This window comes from Ranitomeya imitator, chromosome 5, assembly GCF_032444005.1.
Source record: "Ranitomeya imitator isolate aRanImi1 chromosome 5, aRanImi1.pri, whole genome shotgun sequence".
Lineage (NCBI taxonomy): Eukaryota > Metazoa > Chordata > Amphibia > Anura > Dendrobatidae > Ranitomeya > Ranitomeya imitator.
The window spans coordinates 234,319,367-234,336,721 of NC_091286.1; the positions used below are offsets into that span (position 1 = coordinate 234,319,367).

At 41.6% G+C, this 17,355-nt stretch overlaps 1 protein-coding gene across 3 annotated transcripts in view; it reads right to left on the reverse strand.

Moving 5' to 3' along the window:
- Positions 1-7,569: 7,569 nt before the first annotated feature.
- Positions 7,570-17,355, reverse strand: part of PDE7B (phosphodiesterase 7B) — a 562,290-nt gene continuing 552,504 nt past the window's right edge. For all 3 annotated transcript variants that reach the window (XM_069725979.1, XM_069725978.1, XM_069725977.1), the window contains 2 exons: positions 13,454-13,534; positions 7,570-8,810 (listed from right to left, as the gene is read on the reverse strand). In XM_069725979.1, coding sequence (XP_069582080.1) covers positions 8,596-8,810; positions 13,454-13,534 — 296 coding nt within the window. In that variant the 3' untranslated portion in view covers positions 7,570-8,595. The remainder of the gene's footprint in view (positions 8,811-13,453; positions 13,535-17,355) is intronic.

A 17,355-nucleotide genomic window follows, 5' to 3' on the forward strand; every position in this document is an offset into this window, starting at 1 on the left:
CTTACAGAGCTCAGCATTGTTAGTTTTGTTTTTTATCAACAGCAGCTCCAGTTGGTACAATGTAAAAGGATTGTCACATGTCACATTTTGTCCACACGACTCGCATGCTGTGATTCTTTTGGCTATGTGCACACATTGTGGATTTTGCCGCGGATACACAGCATTTTTGACGCTGCGGATCTGCAGCAGTTTTCCATGTGGTGTACACTACCATGTAAACCTATGGAAAACCAAATCCGCTGTGCACATTCTGCAAAAAAAAACGCATCAAAACCGCACCTGCGTTTCTGCAGAAAAATCCGCAGGCAAATCCACAACGTGTGCACATAGCCTTTAAGGCTGTTCTCCAGGTTTTTTTCCTGTATATACCTGAGCCTTTGAACTGCTGTCACAAAGTCTCCATATCTTGATGCCGTACTTTCCTGGCTCACTCGGTGTATATTGCTTGAATGGCACCTTCCGCGGAATGCTACAAGTTGCTCATCCACAGTAACATTTTCACCAGTATTGAATAATTGTGGAACAAAACAATCTCTATCCATTTATCCCAAACTTCTCTGATAGCAGCTAGTTATTAGAGAATTACCTGCTGTAAGCAGAGGACACTTTTCCTGCCTGGGCAGACGGCTGCAAGCTCCAAATTCCTTTTTTTTAGACTGAGTTGCTTGCATTGGGCTAGTTGTCTGGGTATCGTGCCTCATCAGATTCAGCTTCAGAATCAGAATTCTCTTATTCCCTTTCCCCACCACTTATGTGGTCCTCATCTTCGGACACTTCTTCCAGTTGGATATCTTCTTCAGAATCTGAGGCGTTGGCAAGCTTTTCCAATTCAGCTTCACTCAATGGACGTCTTCGACACATGTTTATCCAACTTTACAAATAATGGACACTCACGACTTTCAAGGGGTAAAATCAGCGTTGTGGAATAAAAAAGCACTATATAAATAAACAATAATAATAACATTAATAAAATAGCAGCAAAGACTAATCAGTTTAGCAACACTAAGAGCTTATATATAGAGTTGAGCGAATTTGTTCAGGTTCGTCTGCCGAACATGAATTTGCCATATTCGTGACATATTGGTACACTATTCGTGCCTAATTTATGTTTGATGATCGGTTCCGAACATGTTCGGTAATTTCTACTCCCATTGACTCTAAAAACGTTCGGCTGTGTTCGACGAATATTGCAAAAACAATATTCGCTGCCGATCGTATTCGGACCCAAATCCGAACAAATTTGCTCAACTCTACTTATATACTACAGCGAAACAGACCTGCTCAGACCTGTACTCAAAGCCCATCCAAGATTGGCCTTGTAATAAGAATACCTGCATAGTAGTGTAAATTAGTCTAATTTATTTTTATATTTTCTTACTGTATAGATAAAGCTTGAATAAATCGTTGTAATACACTTAAAGCAGTTAACTACTTTTGGCAATCTTTTTGTTTTTTGTTAGACAAATCCCCCAAAAATATTAGCTGTAGTATGAAAGGGGATTCTGGCAGAAATGGTTACATTACCCCTCAGTGAAATCTCAGGAGCCCTTTGAAACTGAAGGAAATAAAAGGGCTTGCTGGGTTCTTCGGATACAGAGATGTGTTCTCTAGCGGCTCTTATCTTTAGCAAATTGATTGAGATCCTACCTTTAGGAGCAACATAAAAGCTTAAAATGCAAATGGAAAAAAAGAGTTTTCTAAACTAGATAACCCTTTTAAAAGTCCAGAGTGCTTGTGAAAGCTGAGCATAAAACCAAGAGAATCTGGCATAGATATATCTACAGTTTCTAAAGGTGTCCTTCCAAGGCCCACTTGTTATTTTGCTAAGAAAAATGGTTTCAAGGAGGTTCTCTGGCGTTTCTCATTCCTGCATTGAGCGCTGATGACTTTGCATTGGCAGATGGATGCCATGGTGCGTGTACCAATGGTAGGTATCAGACATGCATCCTATTCTAATGAACTGGACAGGGTGCACCATGCCTGTCGGCTGTGTGCATGAATTAGCAGGCAAGAGTCGAAGCAGAACAACAATGACTCTCGCCTCTTGATGTGGAAGGAGGATACCTTTAGTGCTCGTCATGTGCAAGGTAGGTCTATCAGGTTAGGAAGATGGAGATGCTGTAGAGCCACTCCAACAGTGGTGGTGCTTCGGGAGGCAAAATGATTCTAACATTTTCCCTTTACATGTCATCCATCCAATAGGTTTCACTCATTCACAAGCTTTCACCAATGCTTACAGATGTATGTTACGTGACTGTCTTTCCCTAGATTTGGGACTATTATTGAAATTTACAGTAGTGTCAGTTTTTAGCATAGACAACCCAGAGCAGCAGCATTTTTATATGGAATTCTATTGCCGTCACATTAGAGAAAAAGTGGATTGCGAGGGTAAGATAGTTTATAACATATTACTATCATTAACCTTATTAGTAACCCAAGTACTTATGGTAATATACACAGGCAGCCATGAATTATCACTTATGGTTGTTCACTGGACACTTTGTTCAGAACACTTGATCACAAGGCAGCCATGCACATACGTTCTGCCGATAGCCATCTTACCACAGACATAAATATTCACATTTTCGCCTCAAGTTTATATAAAACCGGCAGAAAGAGAGAAAAACTGATGGTTGACACCCTTGGCATCAGATTATCTCCTTGGTGGATCCTGCCAATTCCAGCTGATATGGATCTAATCTGTGCAAGCAGCCTAAAGGCCCCCATACACATTAGACTAATGTTGGTTGAACCCACCTATGGGTTGGTCTATGGCAGTGGTCCCCAACCTTTATGACCTTGAGAGCCACATTCAGCTTAGAGAGAGGGTCGCGAGCCACATTCAGCACTGAGAGAGCGTCGCGAGCCACATCCAGCTCCCACCCCCTTCAAAAGTAGTGTCAACCAAAGCCCCCATTACAGGTATACTGATAACCAAAGCTTTTCCACAGAAATCACTCCAGAGCAGTACACAGAGATCCAGGGGTTCCCACAATACCCCCATTCAGTATTCTCCCAACACACTGTCACATCCAGCTTTGAGCACCTCCACTAACAGGTAGTACAAACCTTCAGCGTATCATACCTAAAACATCTCTAAACCCCTAAGACCAGTAAATGTGCATCCATATCTGCAATTCTGTGCAGGGCTACTCACAAAATTCACCATTTTGAGATGCGGTCTTCATACCTGATTGCTAGACCTGGACCTAATGCATGAAGCTGGCAGACAGTCGCGAGCCACAATTCATTGGGCCGCGAGCCACATGTGGCTCCCGAGCTACAGGTTGGGGATCCCTGGTCAATGGTCTAATGTGTATGGGGGCAGTGGACGACTTTTGGTGGGCGGTGATGTCGATTGCAATGAGATAAGCCACCGGCCGATGTGTCAGTCTGCAGCTTTCTCCTAGAAAACACTGGAGTGAGGGGTCCTATACGAGTGGCCGTCTGCCGACCAAACAGCTGAAGCATCACTGGGCCAACAGACATTTAATATGTATAGCCGCCTTAAGAACTGGTATTGAACGGATGGCTAGCATTTCCTGTTGATTACAAATCATATTGTTATGTGGTGAGAAATTAGATTCACTTTCAATCAGATCTATCATTTCCTTCTATTATTTTTTATTATTTTTTGGTGTAGAAAAAAGCAAATCACACAGTTGCTCTTCAATAATGCTTTCCATATACAAATAAGTTCAGTACTATGAATCAAATAAAAAGATGACAAATAAAAAAGGAACTATGACCTTCTAAACTACATACGTACTGCACGTACAGTATGTTTGCAAATCCATGTAATAATGTTTTCTAACAAATGATATGAAAATATGCACATTATGAAACCCTTTTTCTCTCTATCAATTTACCACTTGTCATAAAAAATAATAAAAAAAATGTTTTTCTTTTTAATTCTCACTCTACTATTTGTAGATATTACCCAATTGCTAGAGAAACATAATTATTTCACAAGTAAATCTGACCCACCTTCCAATTTGAATACGGGGTGTCAACACTTTCATGCTGATGGCAGATATTAGTAACAAGGTCTGGGCTTTTGTTTTTTTCAATAGAGATAAGCTGCAGAAGATGGTGTCTGACAATGGCGTACTCCTTTTTACCCATACAGAACACATGCCCATTTGACTGAGCCCAACATGCTGGTACAGGTGCTTCTCACAAAATTAGAATATCATCAAAACGTTAATTTATTTCAGTTCTTCAATACAAAAGTGAAACTCATATTATATAGAGTCATTGCAAACAGAGTGATCTATTTCAAGTGTTTATTTCTGCTAATGTTGAGGATTATGGCTTACAGCCAATGAAAACCCAAAAGTCATTATCTCTGTGAACATACTTATATATAACACCAGCTTGAAAAATAATTATAAAATCTGAAATGTTGACCTACAGAAATGTATGATCAGTAAATGCAGTCAATACTTGGTCGGGGCTCCTTTTGCATCAATTACTGAATCAATGCGGCGTGGCATGGAGGCGAACAGCCTGTGACACTGCTGAGGTGTTATGGAAGCCCAGGTTGCTTTGATAGCAGCCTTCAGCTAGTCTGCATTGTTGGGTCTGGTGTCTCTCATCTTCCTGGTGTCTCTTGGCGAGTTTGCTGGCCAGCCAAGCACAGTGATAGTGTTGTTTCTAAACCAGGTATTGGTACTTTTGGCAGTGTGGACAGATGCCAAGTCTGCTGGAGAATGAAATTTCCATCTCCAAAAAGCTTGTCGGCACAGGGAGCATGAAGTGCTCTAAAATTTGGTAGATGGCTGCGCTGACTTTCGTCTTGATAAAAGACAGTAGACCCCCACCAGCAGATGACATAGCTCCCCAAAAGATTGTGGAAACTTCACACTAGACCTCAAGCAGTTTGGATTGTGTGCCTCTCCACTCTTCCTCCAGACTCTGGGACCTTGATTTCCAAATTAAATGTAAAATTTTTTTTCATCTGAAAGCAACACCTTGGATTACTTTGTGGTGGCTCTTGAAGCAATGACTCCAGCAGCAGTCCACTCCTTGTGAATCTCCCCCAAATTTTTGAATGGCCTTTTCTTAACAATCCCTTCAAAGCCGTGGTTATCCCGGTTGCTTGTGCACCTTTTTCTACCACACTTTTTCTCAACTTTCCATTAATATGCTTGGATACAGCACTCTGTGAACAGCCAGCTTCTTTAGCAATGACCTTTTGTGGCTTACCCTCAGTGTGGAGTGTGTCAATAACTGCCATCTGGACATCTGTCAAATCAGCAGTCTTCCCCATGATTGTGGAGCCTACTGAAACCGACTAAGGGACCCTTTTAAAAGGTTGGGAAGCCTTTGCAGGTGTTTTTTGTTAATTATTTTAATTTACTGAGATAATGACTTTTGGGTTTTCATTAGCTGTAAGCCACAATCATCAACATTAACAGAAATAAACACATGAAATAGATCACTCTATTTGTAATGACTCTATATATATGAGTTTCACTTTTGTATTTAAGAACTGAATTAAATTAACTTTTTGATGATATTCTAATTTTCTGAGAAGCACTTGTATATGGGAGAAGAGTACTGATGAGTAAATGTGCTTGGATAAAGTGTAATCCTAGTACGCTCATGTGATAATAGAGTATTTTCAGCGTGCTTGAATACCATGTTCGAGTCCCCACGGCTGCATGTCTCGCGTCTGTTAACAGACACAACACATGCATAGGTTGCCTAACAAATGGGCAATCCCTGTATGTGTTGCGGCTGTCGAACAGCCACGAGACATGCAGCAGCAGGGACTCGAAAATAGTATTCAAGCACGCTGAAAATACTTTATTATCACATGAGCGTACTAGGATTACACCTTATCCGAGCACGCTCGATCATCACTAGAGAACACTTGACACCAATTTAAACTGTATGGCTGCCTCAAAATCCTTGGGGTACACATAACAGTCTATACTGTTTTCTGTTCAGTTGAAGAATTTCACACAGCTATCTCACTCACTTTCTATAGATGGTGAATATTTAAAAAGGTTGTCCAGGACTAAACAACTGGTGGATAGGTCACCCTAACACCCAGCGCTTTTACTTATCGGATGAAATCTACTTTGACAGTTGCTGGATATAAACGATGTATGGGGCTGAACTCAGAAGTTCCGTACATGTTTTACTGCTTGCTCCCAGATGGTGTGCATTATCATCTATTTTATGGATAATGTAGGCCATCAATTGTTTTCTCCCGAGCATTCCCTTGCTTTTCAGTAGAGTAATGGTAAGACCTTATTCAGGCGTCTGATTTTCTTACGTTATTTTGATCAGATTTTTAACAGAGTTTGGTCTGCATATTATCAGTTTTTCTTGCACGTAGAGAAATAAAAGGTCTGAAAATGGGACTCGGATATAATTTTTTCATGGACTCGTAGAATTGCATTGCAGATTTTGACCCTTGGATCAAAATTTTATATGTCCCCGCAATTTTCCACGGACTGCTCGGTTAGCAAAAAGTCACGGATATGTCAACGACCCCACAGACTATTACAGGATTAAGTGATAACTGTGAAAATCAGGCATAGCCCTCACACACAAAAAACAGACATCCATATGAGGCCTAATGGAGTGTTGGAGCTGTATTCTGTATTCTCATAACTGCAGAATAAAGCACAATACTATTGGATTTATCAATGCCTTACTGATTAGATCTAATAAAAGGACTCTGAATACAGTTCTCAGTGACTTTGTTCCATAATTATCCAACAACTGGGATTTTTTTTTAAATCGTGCCAATTTCACACATCTGTGTGTTGCTGTCCATACACGGACCGCTTTGCCCAGACAAGCTGAGGGTTACTCGGAAGCCTCACGTATACAAGGCTGTTGAGAAATACAGATGTTTGAATTTGGCCGTAGATAGGGCACTCTCAAGCTTAATAATTGGAGGCGGACAGGCAAAACTGCAAATGGCTAAATACATTTTGTACTACAAGTGTAAAGTGCATGAACTAAAGGTCAGACCTGGCATGTTTTACAACAATCTGTAATATTACAGACAAAAGTTATAGACTTCATTTAAGTTAATGGCAAAATAAAAAACCTCATCCCTGCTACTTTATGAACACATCTCCCCTATTGTGTTTGGCTTGCTTCACTGTTGTAGCATTACAATTTGAAGGTCAGTATTAATAAAAATTAAATTTTGTTTCTAATGTACAGTAGCTACTTTAAGTTGATGAATTTCAAGGTCTATATAGCTTGGGAACTGTCAGATTATTACAAGGACAACTGTAGCTAAATGTATAATTGAGGATTATTCACTTTCAGTATATAGTGTATTCCGGGGAATGACTGAAGCTCAGGACTGTAGCTTGCTATCAGTGCATTAGGATCCGATGTTTCGCTCAATGAGACTCTTCATTCCATTGTTACCTTACTTTAGATATATACAGTCTGAGTGATTGGTGTGATCGAGTGTCCATATTGGTAAAAAGCCCTAGTGTATGACATTATAGTGACCACATAGAAAAACTGTTGACGTTTGACCAAAGACATTAGTGAATTAGGTGGATAGTACAATGACTGAAACGTAACAAGTTAAAATTTAAGGCCTTTATCTTTAAATGAGCGCTCTATTAGAAATCATCTATATACCATATTTACAGATCCTATAATATATATTTTTTTTTTATTAAAAGTAACAGTTTTCTGTTCACAGTGCCAATATCTGTACAGGTAGCATTTCACAACTCGTCAGTATTTGGCATGGGGATCAGTAGCTCCGTATATACAGAAAATAGAGCAGATACAGAAAATAGAGCAGATGCAAAAACAAAAAAACAAAATACATCTGCTATAATGACATTTATAAACCCTTTGTGGTAATGTGGCCATGAGTTGTACGAAGCCAAACAAGTCCAGACGAAAGTTTATTCAAACTCTCCTTTCACGGAGAGACGCTTGCTAAATCCAAAGTGGTGTGAAAACATTCAAAAGTGTCTGTACATTTGTAGGGAAGTGTGGGTAGTGCTTCAATTATACCTTTAGTTTTGATCTAGACAATATAAAAAGTAAAAATAAAGAGCATATCTTGCTTGTGATACTTTACATATTCGTATAAACTTGTCTTGTCACATAGATCTCTTCCGAGTCCAGTTGATGCTGGTGTTTTTTCCCATTCTTCTGTGGTTTTGTTCATTATTTTGTATTTGCTCGTGAACAAAGTCGGATGTCACTCAAGAGGTTGGGGGTAGTTTTCATTAAGCATTGAAAAGCAGTCGAAAAGTGCTATGTTACGCTACATTAGTCTGCATATGGAAGGTTCATTCAGGAGAAACCACCTATTCCTGTGTCCTCATGCCTAATTAGACAGATTGATCACAGGAACCTTAGGGTACTGGTCTTGCCCAGTCTGAAATGAATGAGAGATGCTGGAAAGGCTGATATAACACGATACCAGACAGCGGGTAACCACTGTTACCCAGATTACTATACTCTGCTTCCTTCTGACCTCTCTGAGACCTGTTGTAAAAAGCAACAACAGCCCACCTGAGGTTGATAAGAATCCCTCTTCACTGAAAGCAGCTAAGGAAAAGGCAACAAAGACAATGGCCGATCTGGTCACTAGGGAACTCCGCCTTCACTAATATTCTGGTTGCCTTTGCCTTCAGTTACTGGCCCCGATCGATCTTTGCTCTTGCTGCGCTGCTTATGTAAAAGCGCTCTCCACTTGGACTTGTTCTTCCTGAGGTGGTTTAGCATATTTACAGATAGAGGAGTGTCTCCTGTAAATCTCGCCCACTCCACAAACAGTGGCTCTGCAATGTAGGTTATAAAGCCTAAGGACAGAAGAAAGAAAGAATGGAAATGTAAAAAATTGCAAACGATGAGCTGTTTTAGACGGGCAATAATGTCACTTTAGTTTCATACTTTCCATCTTAGCTTTCCATCCAAGTATGAAATTGTGTGACTCCTAAAACATTCCTTGTTATCAGCTACAGGAAAGAAATATATCTTGGTACCGTGTTAGCCGGTAGATAAAAAAATATTTAGAATTGAGAGTCCTCAGTGGTTGATACCTTTTAATGGCTAACTGAAAAGATGGTAACAAATTGCAAGCTTTCGAGACTACATACGTCTCTTCATCAGGCAAAGACTAAAACAAATTCTGAAGAATTTGTTTTAGTCTTTGCCTGATGAAGAGACCTGTGTAGTCTCGAAAGCTTGCAATTTGTTACCATCTTTTCAGTTAGCCATTAAAAGGTATCAACCACTGAGGACTCTCAATTCTAAATATTTTTCTTGTTATCAGCTAAGTGCCAGGGAATTTTTGGTGATACCTTTTTATTAGTTGAGCAAAGACCCCCATACACATTAGATTCAGGTGGGTTTGCCCAGCAGTCTAATATGTGGGGCTCCCAACTCTGCTGCGAGCGTGAGCTGAGTGTTAGTGCTCTGATCCTCTTGCATGCAAGAATCGGATCACAGGTGAGAAGAAGGAGAGATGAAACGCTCCATCTTCTCCACTGTCTGTCTCGGTGTATATCGGAGATTAACCCCTCAAGGACAGGGCAATTTTTTAATTTTTCGCTTTCTTTATTTCATTCCCCTTTCCAAAAGCCATAATTTTTTTAAATTCACTAACAAAACCATGAGGGTTTGTTTTTTTTGCAGGATAAATTATATATATTATTTTTAATCCTCTGTTAATAGAGCGGTTAAGCTACTTTCACACATCAGGATTTTTGTTTCAGGCACAATCCGGCTAATGGATATACAAAAAAGGGCCTATCGACTGTAAAAATCAGGCCACAGAATGCTAGAGTTCAAAAGATAGAAATTTATTATTAACAAACAGAATAAAATATTACTTTCACTGATTATAAAAACGTGCCTCCAATCCAATGACCGACTTTACATGAAGTGCAGATATACAGCAATCAAAGGTATAATGTTTGTACAAAATGACACTTTTTATAGTTAGTTAATATTTTATTCTGTTTGTTAATAATAAATTTCTATCTTTTGAACTCTAGCATTCTGTGGCCTGATTTTTACAGTCGATAGGCCCTTTTTTGTATATCTATATAGAGGAATGTGTTCTTGATTTTCTGGACTAATATGTATAAACAATCCGGCTAATGTTGTAAAAAACGGATCCGTTGCAAATAGTGAAAAAACTGATGCAACGGATCCGTTTTTTCTGCTGGATTCGGTTTTTTATTTTTAACATGGAGTTTACAGTGACTTTATGGGAGAGAGAGAGAGAGACAGAGAGATAGAGAGAGAGAGATTGGAAAACCGGATCCGCACGCCGGATTGATTGTTTCACACCTCCGTTTCACGCGTTTTTGGCTGGTTCCGTCACTGTGCGCTTTTTTTGTTGGACAAAAAAAGTTCCTCTGGACGTTTTCTCCATTCGCCGGAAACGACTATTTGGACGGATCCGGAAAAAAACGGATGAAACGTCTGCCCATCAGGCGCAATCCGGCGCTAATGCAAGTCTATGAGGAAAAAAAGGATCTGGCGTGAAAAAAAAAACGATCTGTTTGTTTTCAAAACTTGCCAGATTGTGCCTGAAACAAAAAACCTGATGTGTGAAAGTAGCCTTAGAGCTTGTTTTTTGCGCATTGAGCTGATTTTTTTTACATTTCAACATTCACCTTATGGAATAAATATTGTATATATTTTATTAGCTTCGGCAATTACACATGTAGAAATGCCAAATATTTTTATTTGTTATCTTTTCCATTTGGCTGGTTATGCTTGTGGAAAAGAAGGGTAAATTAAACTTTTCTTTATATATATATATATATATATATATATATATATATATATATATATATATATATATATATATATATATATATATATATATATATATATATATATATATATATCAGAACAAACGTTTGGACACACCTCATTTAAAGATTTTTCTGTATTTTCATGACTATGAAAATGGTAAATTCACACTGAAGGCATCAAAACTATGAATTAACACATGTGGAATTATATGCTTAACAAAAAAGTGTGAAACAACTGAAATTATGTCTTATATTCTAGGTTCTTCAAAGTAGCCACCTTTTGCTTTGATGACTGCTTTGCACACTCTTGACATTCTCTTGATGAGCTTCAAGAGGTAGTCACCGGAAATGGTTTTCACTTCACAGGTGTGCCCTGCCATGTTTAATAGGGCAATTTCTTGCCTTATAAATGGTGTTGGGACCATCAGTTGTGTTGTGCAGACGTCTGGTGGATACACAGCTGATAGTCCTACTGAATAGACTGATAGCTGCTTTTTTCTTGCCATAATACAAACTCTAAGTAAAGAAAAATGAGTGGCCATCATTACTTTAAGAAATGAAGGCCAGTCAGTCTGAAAAATTGAGAAAACTTTTAAAGTGTCCCCAAGTGCATTGGCAAAAACCATCAAGTGCTACAAAGAAACTGGCTCACATGAGGACCGCCCCAGGAAAGGAAGACCAAGAGTCACCTCTGCTTCTGAGGATAAGTTTATCCAAGTCACCAGCCTCAGAAATCGCAGGTTAACAGCAGCTCAGATTAGAGACCAGGTCAATGCCACACAGAGTTCTAACAGCAGACACATCTCTACAACAACTGTTGGCAAGGATGGTATGCGACAAGGACCTGCCATGATGTCACGGTCATGTATCCCCGACCTCATCACAGGTCCTGCGCGCCTGCGCGAGAAGGACCTGCCATGATGTCACAGCCATGTGACTGCGACGTCATCACGGGTTCTGCGCTACCAACCCTGGGACCAGAAGCTGCCGAGTGCACAGCACAGAGGCGACATGACTACAAGGGCTTCCTCGGAAGGTGAGTATATGTTTTTTATTTTTTAACCTGTGACATACGTGGCTGGGCAATATACTACGTGACTGGCCAATATACTACGAGACTGGGCAATATACTACGTGACTGGCCAATATACTACGTGGCTGGGCAATATACTATGTGGCTCTGTGCTGTATTCTACGTCGCTATGCAATATACTACGTGGCTCTGTGCTGTATACTACGTCACTGGGCAATATACTACGTGACTGGCCAATATACTACGTGGCTGGGCAATATACTATGTGGCTCTGTGCTGTATTCTACGTCGCTATGCAATATACTACGTGGCTCTGTGCTGTATACTACGTCACTGGGCAATATACTACGTAACTGGGCAATATACTACGTGGCTGGGCAATATACTACGTTGCTGGGCAATATACTACGTGGTTGGGCAATATACTACGTGGCTGGGCAATATACTACGTGGGCTGTGCAATATACTACGTGGGCTGTGCAATATACTACGTGGACATGCATATTCTAGAATACCCGATGCGTTAGAATCGGGCCACCATCTAGTATATATATATATATATATATATCTGTGCAAAAATAGAGAAAAAGACGTGGCAACACTCACCGACCCTGTAGAGCAGACTATTCCTTTATTAAAGCAATTGTGAAACCATCTTCACGGCACGGGGGAGACGAAAGACAAAGAGAGGTGAGCGGGGAGAGGATAACAGCCGTTTCACGCCAACACCGGCTCTTCTATGGGTCCACCCGTAGGTGGACCCTTAGAAGCGCCGGTGTTGGCGTGAAACGGCTGTTGTCCTCTCCCCGCTCACCTCTCTTTGTCTTTCGTCTCCCCCGTGCCGTGAAGATGGTTTCACAATTGCTTTAATAAAGGAATAGTCTGCTCTACAGGGTCGGTGAGTGTTTCCACGTCTTTTTCTCTATTTTTGCTACTATATGCCTGCTTTGTTTCGGACATGAGCACCTCCCTGAAGTGTTAGGCTCGGCTGCTCCACTAGTGACTCCACACTTTATCTCGCTGCTGGGCTGTGCTGCTTTTCTTTTTTCTTTTTATGCATATATATATATCTACCTATACTATGTGTAGACATTTATTTTATCTATTCTACTGTAAGCTGTCAGTGTGATTTTACATTACACCGCACTGAATTGTCGGCTTTTCTATAAGACACCGATGCGTATTTCTCGCAAGTCACACTGATGGTTCGTGTGATATGTGAGTTTTTCTCACACCCATAGACTTTCATTGGCGTATTCCGGGCTTAATACGGTGACAATTGCTTTCCTCCGCACGTATAATACGGTCGAGAAAACAATGGATGATGGGAGCTGCCCCATAGATTAACATTGGTCCGAGTGCTATGCGATTTTTTATCGCATAGCACTCGTCCGTATTTCTCGCTAGTGTGATTTTTTTTCGTCCACACTAGGAGTTGATATAAAAAAGAACATATTTTGTTAATTCTGTTCTTCTCTTTAGGTAGCAAATGGTCTTTGGTTACAAAATAGACGATGAACTGAACTTCAAATTTTTCATGAATAATTCCTAACTTATGATCATAGGTTTACTCCTTCACACATTATTTCCTTTTATGAAGTGTACTGTTTAATATGATAATGATGAATTAAGCTGTACTTACCAACTTGTATACTGGGTATTGAGTCCTTTTGTTGATTGCAAAGTGGGCTTATTTCTAGGCCAAACTTCCGTTCAAGGTCTCCTAGGAAGCAGATAAAAATGTCTTTTAGCCACCAATACCTTCTAACTGACCGCATATACATTGCATGTCCAGAGAATAATATTCACGACATAAGAGAGGTATTTAATAGGCAGCTTGTGCTGCATGTCACTCCTTTCAATTACATAAACTAGAAAATAATTTTACTTTGGAAATGCAACCATAAACAGTGAATTAGTGGGTTAGTACGATACATGTTGGGGAAACATACAACTGTGCTTTCCCGCACATAGTATTCTGGAATTGATTTAGGCTTCGGCTACACAGTGACGTTGGCCAAGACACCTATTAGTTCTCCTGACATGCCTGTTTTGGTAAAGATTTGCATTCCCCATGAAATAACAATTTTGGGGAATCTGAAAAGACTTTTAAATTAGTGCTGATAGGGTAAGAATAACTCACACATCAAGTTGTCAATAATATCATAACAGTGGTGCAGAATAATACAGAGTTCTATCATCTATCCATAATGAACAACTGCTGGCAGTCCCACTATTTGGGTCATTACTGAGCACTGTTTCCCTGTCCCTACGCTTCATGACTAAAGTGGGGCAGAGTTGTAAACTGCATACATATTAGGTTAAAGTCAGATTATCCTTTAGCCAACATTTGACTAATGTATATGGGGACTGTTAAATGGGCCAAAATTCCACACAATAACAGTCTAATGTGTAAGGGGAACTCCTGACTCTCTTAGACAGATGAGGTGTGTAACAACCCTGCTGGCATCACTGCATGGCCTTCCATCCCCCACCTGCCTTACACACCAACTTGCTCACTACTCTGGGTCATGCTGTGAGTTCTGTAAATAAGGCAGCACACTGCAGCGCTAGAACATACAAACTTGAAAAACGAAATTTGAACTGCATTACTGCACTAGAAATATGAAAAATGAGAGCTTTTAGCGCATAAAAATGGCCAATTCTATGTGTACCTGGTAGCCCCTTTACGGCATCTCTCTTATACCAGGTCCTACACTCGCCTTACCTCGCTGAGAATAAACGTCTCCATCTGAATGGGTACATGTGAAACCTCTTCCTAGACCAAAATTCTCTCTCTCTGTGGAGGGGTATCGGACCTGCTGTAATTAAAACACCTGTGGCTAGGAGGCGGAGTGCACGATCAGAAGGCTAGAGAATACATTTCAAAAACCTGACCGGCACATCCAAACATAGACTCAGTGTGAACAGGTGCTGAACCTAGAGTCGCCAACTCGTATATAGTTAAGTAAATAAGGCAGCACACTGCAGCGCTAGAACATACAAACTTGAAAAACGAAATTTGAACTGCATTACTGCACTAGAAATATGAAAAATGAGAGCTTTTTGCGAATAAAAATGGCCAATTTTATGTGTACCTGGTAGCCCCTTTACGGCATCTCTCTTATACCAGGTCTGATCGTGCACTCCGCCTCCTAGCCACAGGTGTTTTAATTACAGCAGGTCCGATACCCCTCCACAGAGAGAGAGAATTTTGGTCTAGGAAGAGGTTTCACATGTACCCATTCAGATGGAGACGTTTATTCTCAGCGAGGTAAGGCAAGTGTAGGACCTGGTATAAGAGAGATGCCGTAAAGGGGCTACCAGGTACACATAAAATTAGCCATTTTTATGCGCTAAAAGCTCTCATTTTTCATATTTCTAGCGCAGTAATGCAGTTCAAATTTCGTTTTTCAAGTTTGTATGTTCTAGCGCTGCAGTGTGCTGCCTTATTTACTTAACTATATACGAGTTGGCGACTCTAGGTTCAGCACCTGTTCACACTGAGTCTATGTTTGGATGTGCCGGTCAGGTTTTTGAAATACTGTGAGTTCTGTCTTTTGCCACCTCCATGCTGGGTGCCTCTTGTCTCCTACCTGCTCTCTGCACACTTCCTGGCTGTGTGCATAGGGGGGCGGCGCTAGCACTCCCTGGCTCTTACAGAGATTGTGTGCACCTTCCTAAGGTGTCCCCTGCCAATTGCCAAGAGGCATCAGGGACTTAAAGCATTCCCACCCCTAGTGGGATGTCTGAGCAACTTACTTCCTCAATTAGTGTCTTGCTGCTGAGGTGCCAGGTCCTGTTCTGCTAGTTCTCTTGTGTCAGCCACCCAGAGGGGCTTCGTATCCTGGCCTGTACCTGTGTCTCTTGTTTCAGCCACCCAGTGGGGCTTTGTACCCTGGCCTGAGTCCTTGTTTCTGTGCCTTGTCCCGTTCCTGACCCTGTCTGAACTTAGTCCTATACCTGTGTCCGTTTGTATCCCTGGCTGTAGCTTTTCCTATTCCGCTGTGTATTTCTTTGTGTTCACTCGTTCAGCTCTTAGCTCTGCCTCCGTTACTGCTCTTTGCTCCGTCTCCTGTGGTTCTGCCCTTTGCTCCGCCTCTTCCTGCTCTGCTCTTTGCCCCGCCTCCAGCAGTTCTGCTCTTTGCTCTGCCTCCAGCGGTTCTGCTCTTGGCTACGCCTCCAGCGGTTCTGCTCTTGGTTCCGCCTCCAGTGGTTCTGCTTTTTGCTCTGCCTCCTCTGGTTCTGCTCTTTGCTCCGCCTCTTGCTGCTCTGCTCTTTGCCCTGCCCCCAGCAGTTCTGCTCTTGGCTCTGCCTCCAGCGGTTCTGCTCTTGGCTCTGCTTCCTTCAGTTCTGCTCTTTGCTCTGCCTCCTGTGGTTCTGCTCTTTGCTCCGCCTCCTGTGGTTCTGATTATTGCTCCACCTCCTGTGGTTCTGGTCTTTGCCCCGCCTCCTTCGGCTCTGGTCTTTGTTTCGCCTCCTTCGGCTCTGGTCTTTGCTCCGACTCCTGTGGTTCTGGTCTTTGCTCTGCCTCTTGGGGTTCTGCTTTGCATCCGCTCCTTGCGGTTCTGCCTTGCATCCGCTCCTTGCAGTTCTGCCTAGCATCCGCTCCTTGCGGTTCTGCCTAGCATCCGCTCCTTGAGGTTCTGCCTTGCTCCGCTCCTTTCAGTTCTGCTTTGCTCCGCAACCTAGTGGTCCTGCTTTACTTTCGTTCCGCAACCTGTGGGTCAGGTCCCTTTCTGCTCCCATATACCCTCCAGTCTGTACAGGTCCCTACCTGTTTCCATATACCTGCCCATATTGCTGTCCCTACCAAGTCAGTACCTGTCCTGCTAGTGCCTCAGCCGTACCCGCCTGCCTGTGTCTCAGCCGTGCCCGGCTTCTAGTGTCTCAGCCGTGTGTGCCAGTCGAGCGCATTGCTTGCTCCTGTCCTAGTGTTCCGTCCCCCAGTGGGATCAGCAGCCACAGCTAGACACCACCCTGGAGAGGTACATGGCAGCTACCTGCCGCACAAGCCTGACCTCACCATCAGAAGCTCCAGTGAACACCAAGGTAGCTGCTTAGTCACGCCCGTTCCAGGGTAGTCTGGTTTGTGGCACAGTGGGGCCACAATCCCCTCGCTCACGCCTCCTAGTCAGGGCGTGAGCGTGACAATGTGAAGAAAAAGATGTCAGAATTCCAATGCCTGATCCTTGTTTTTCTCCAGGAGACAAGCCACTGCCAGAAGAATCTGACGGCAGCTCGCTCATAGAGAACATTGGAGTGCTCGCTTGTATGGTGGACTTGGGGAAAATATATATGGGGCCCTTTAATCTATGGAAGATATACAAACAGTCAAGTAAAATAATGAAAAAGAGCCAACCATAGCATCCAAATCAGTAAAGTTGCTCTCATTACTATGAATTTCACAATGCCACAATGCCATAGGAAAAATATAATATATATATTTTTAGCAAAAAAAGTAAAGGTTATGAAAGCTTTCCTTCTCCTATTTTAGTAAATGATGACAGGAGGCTGGATCTCCCAAACTTCATTGTGCCTGTA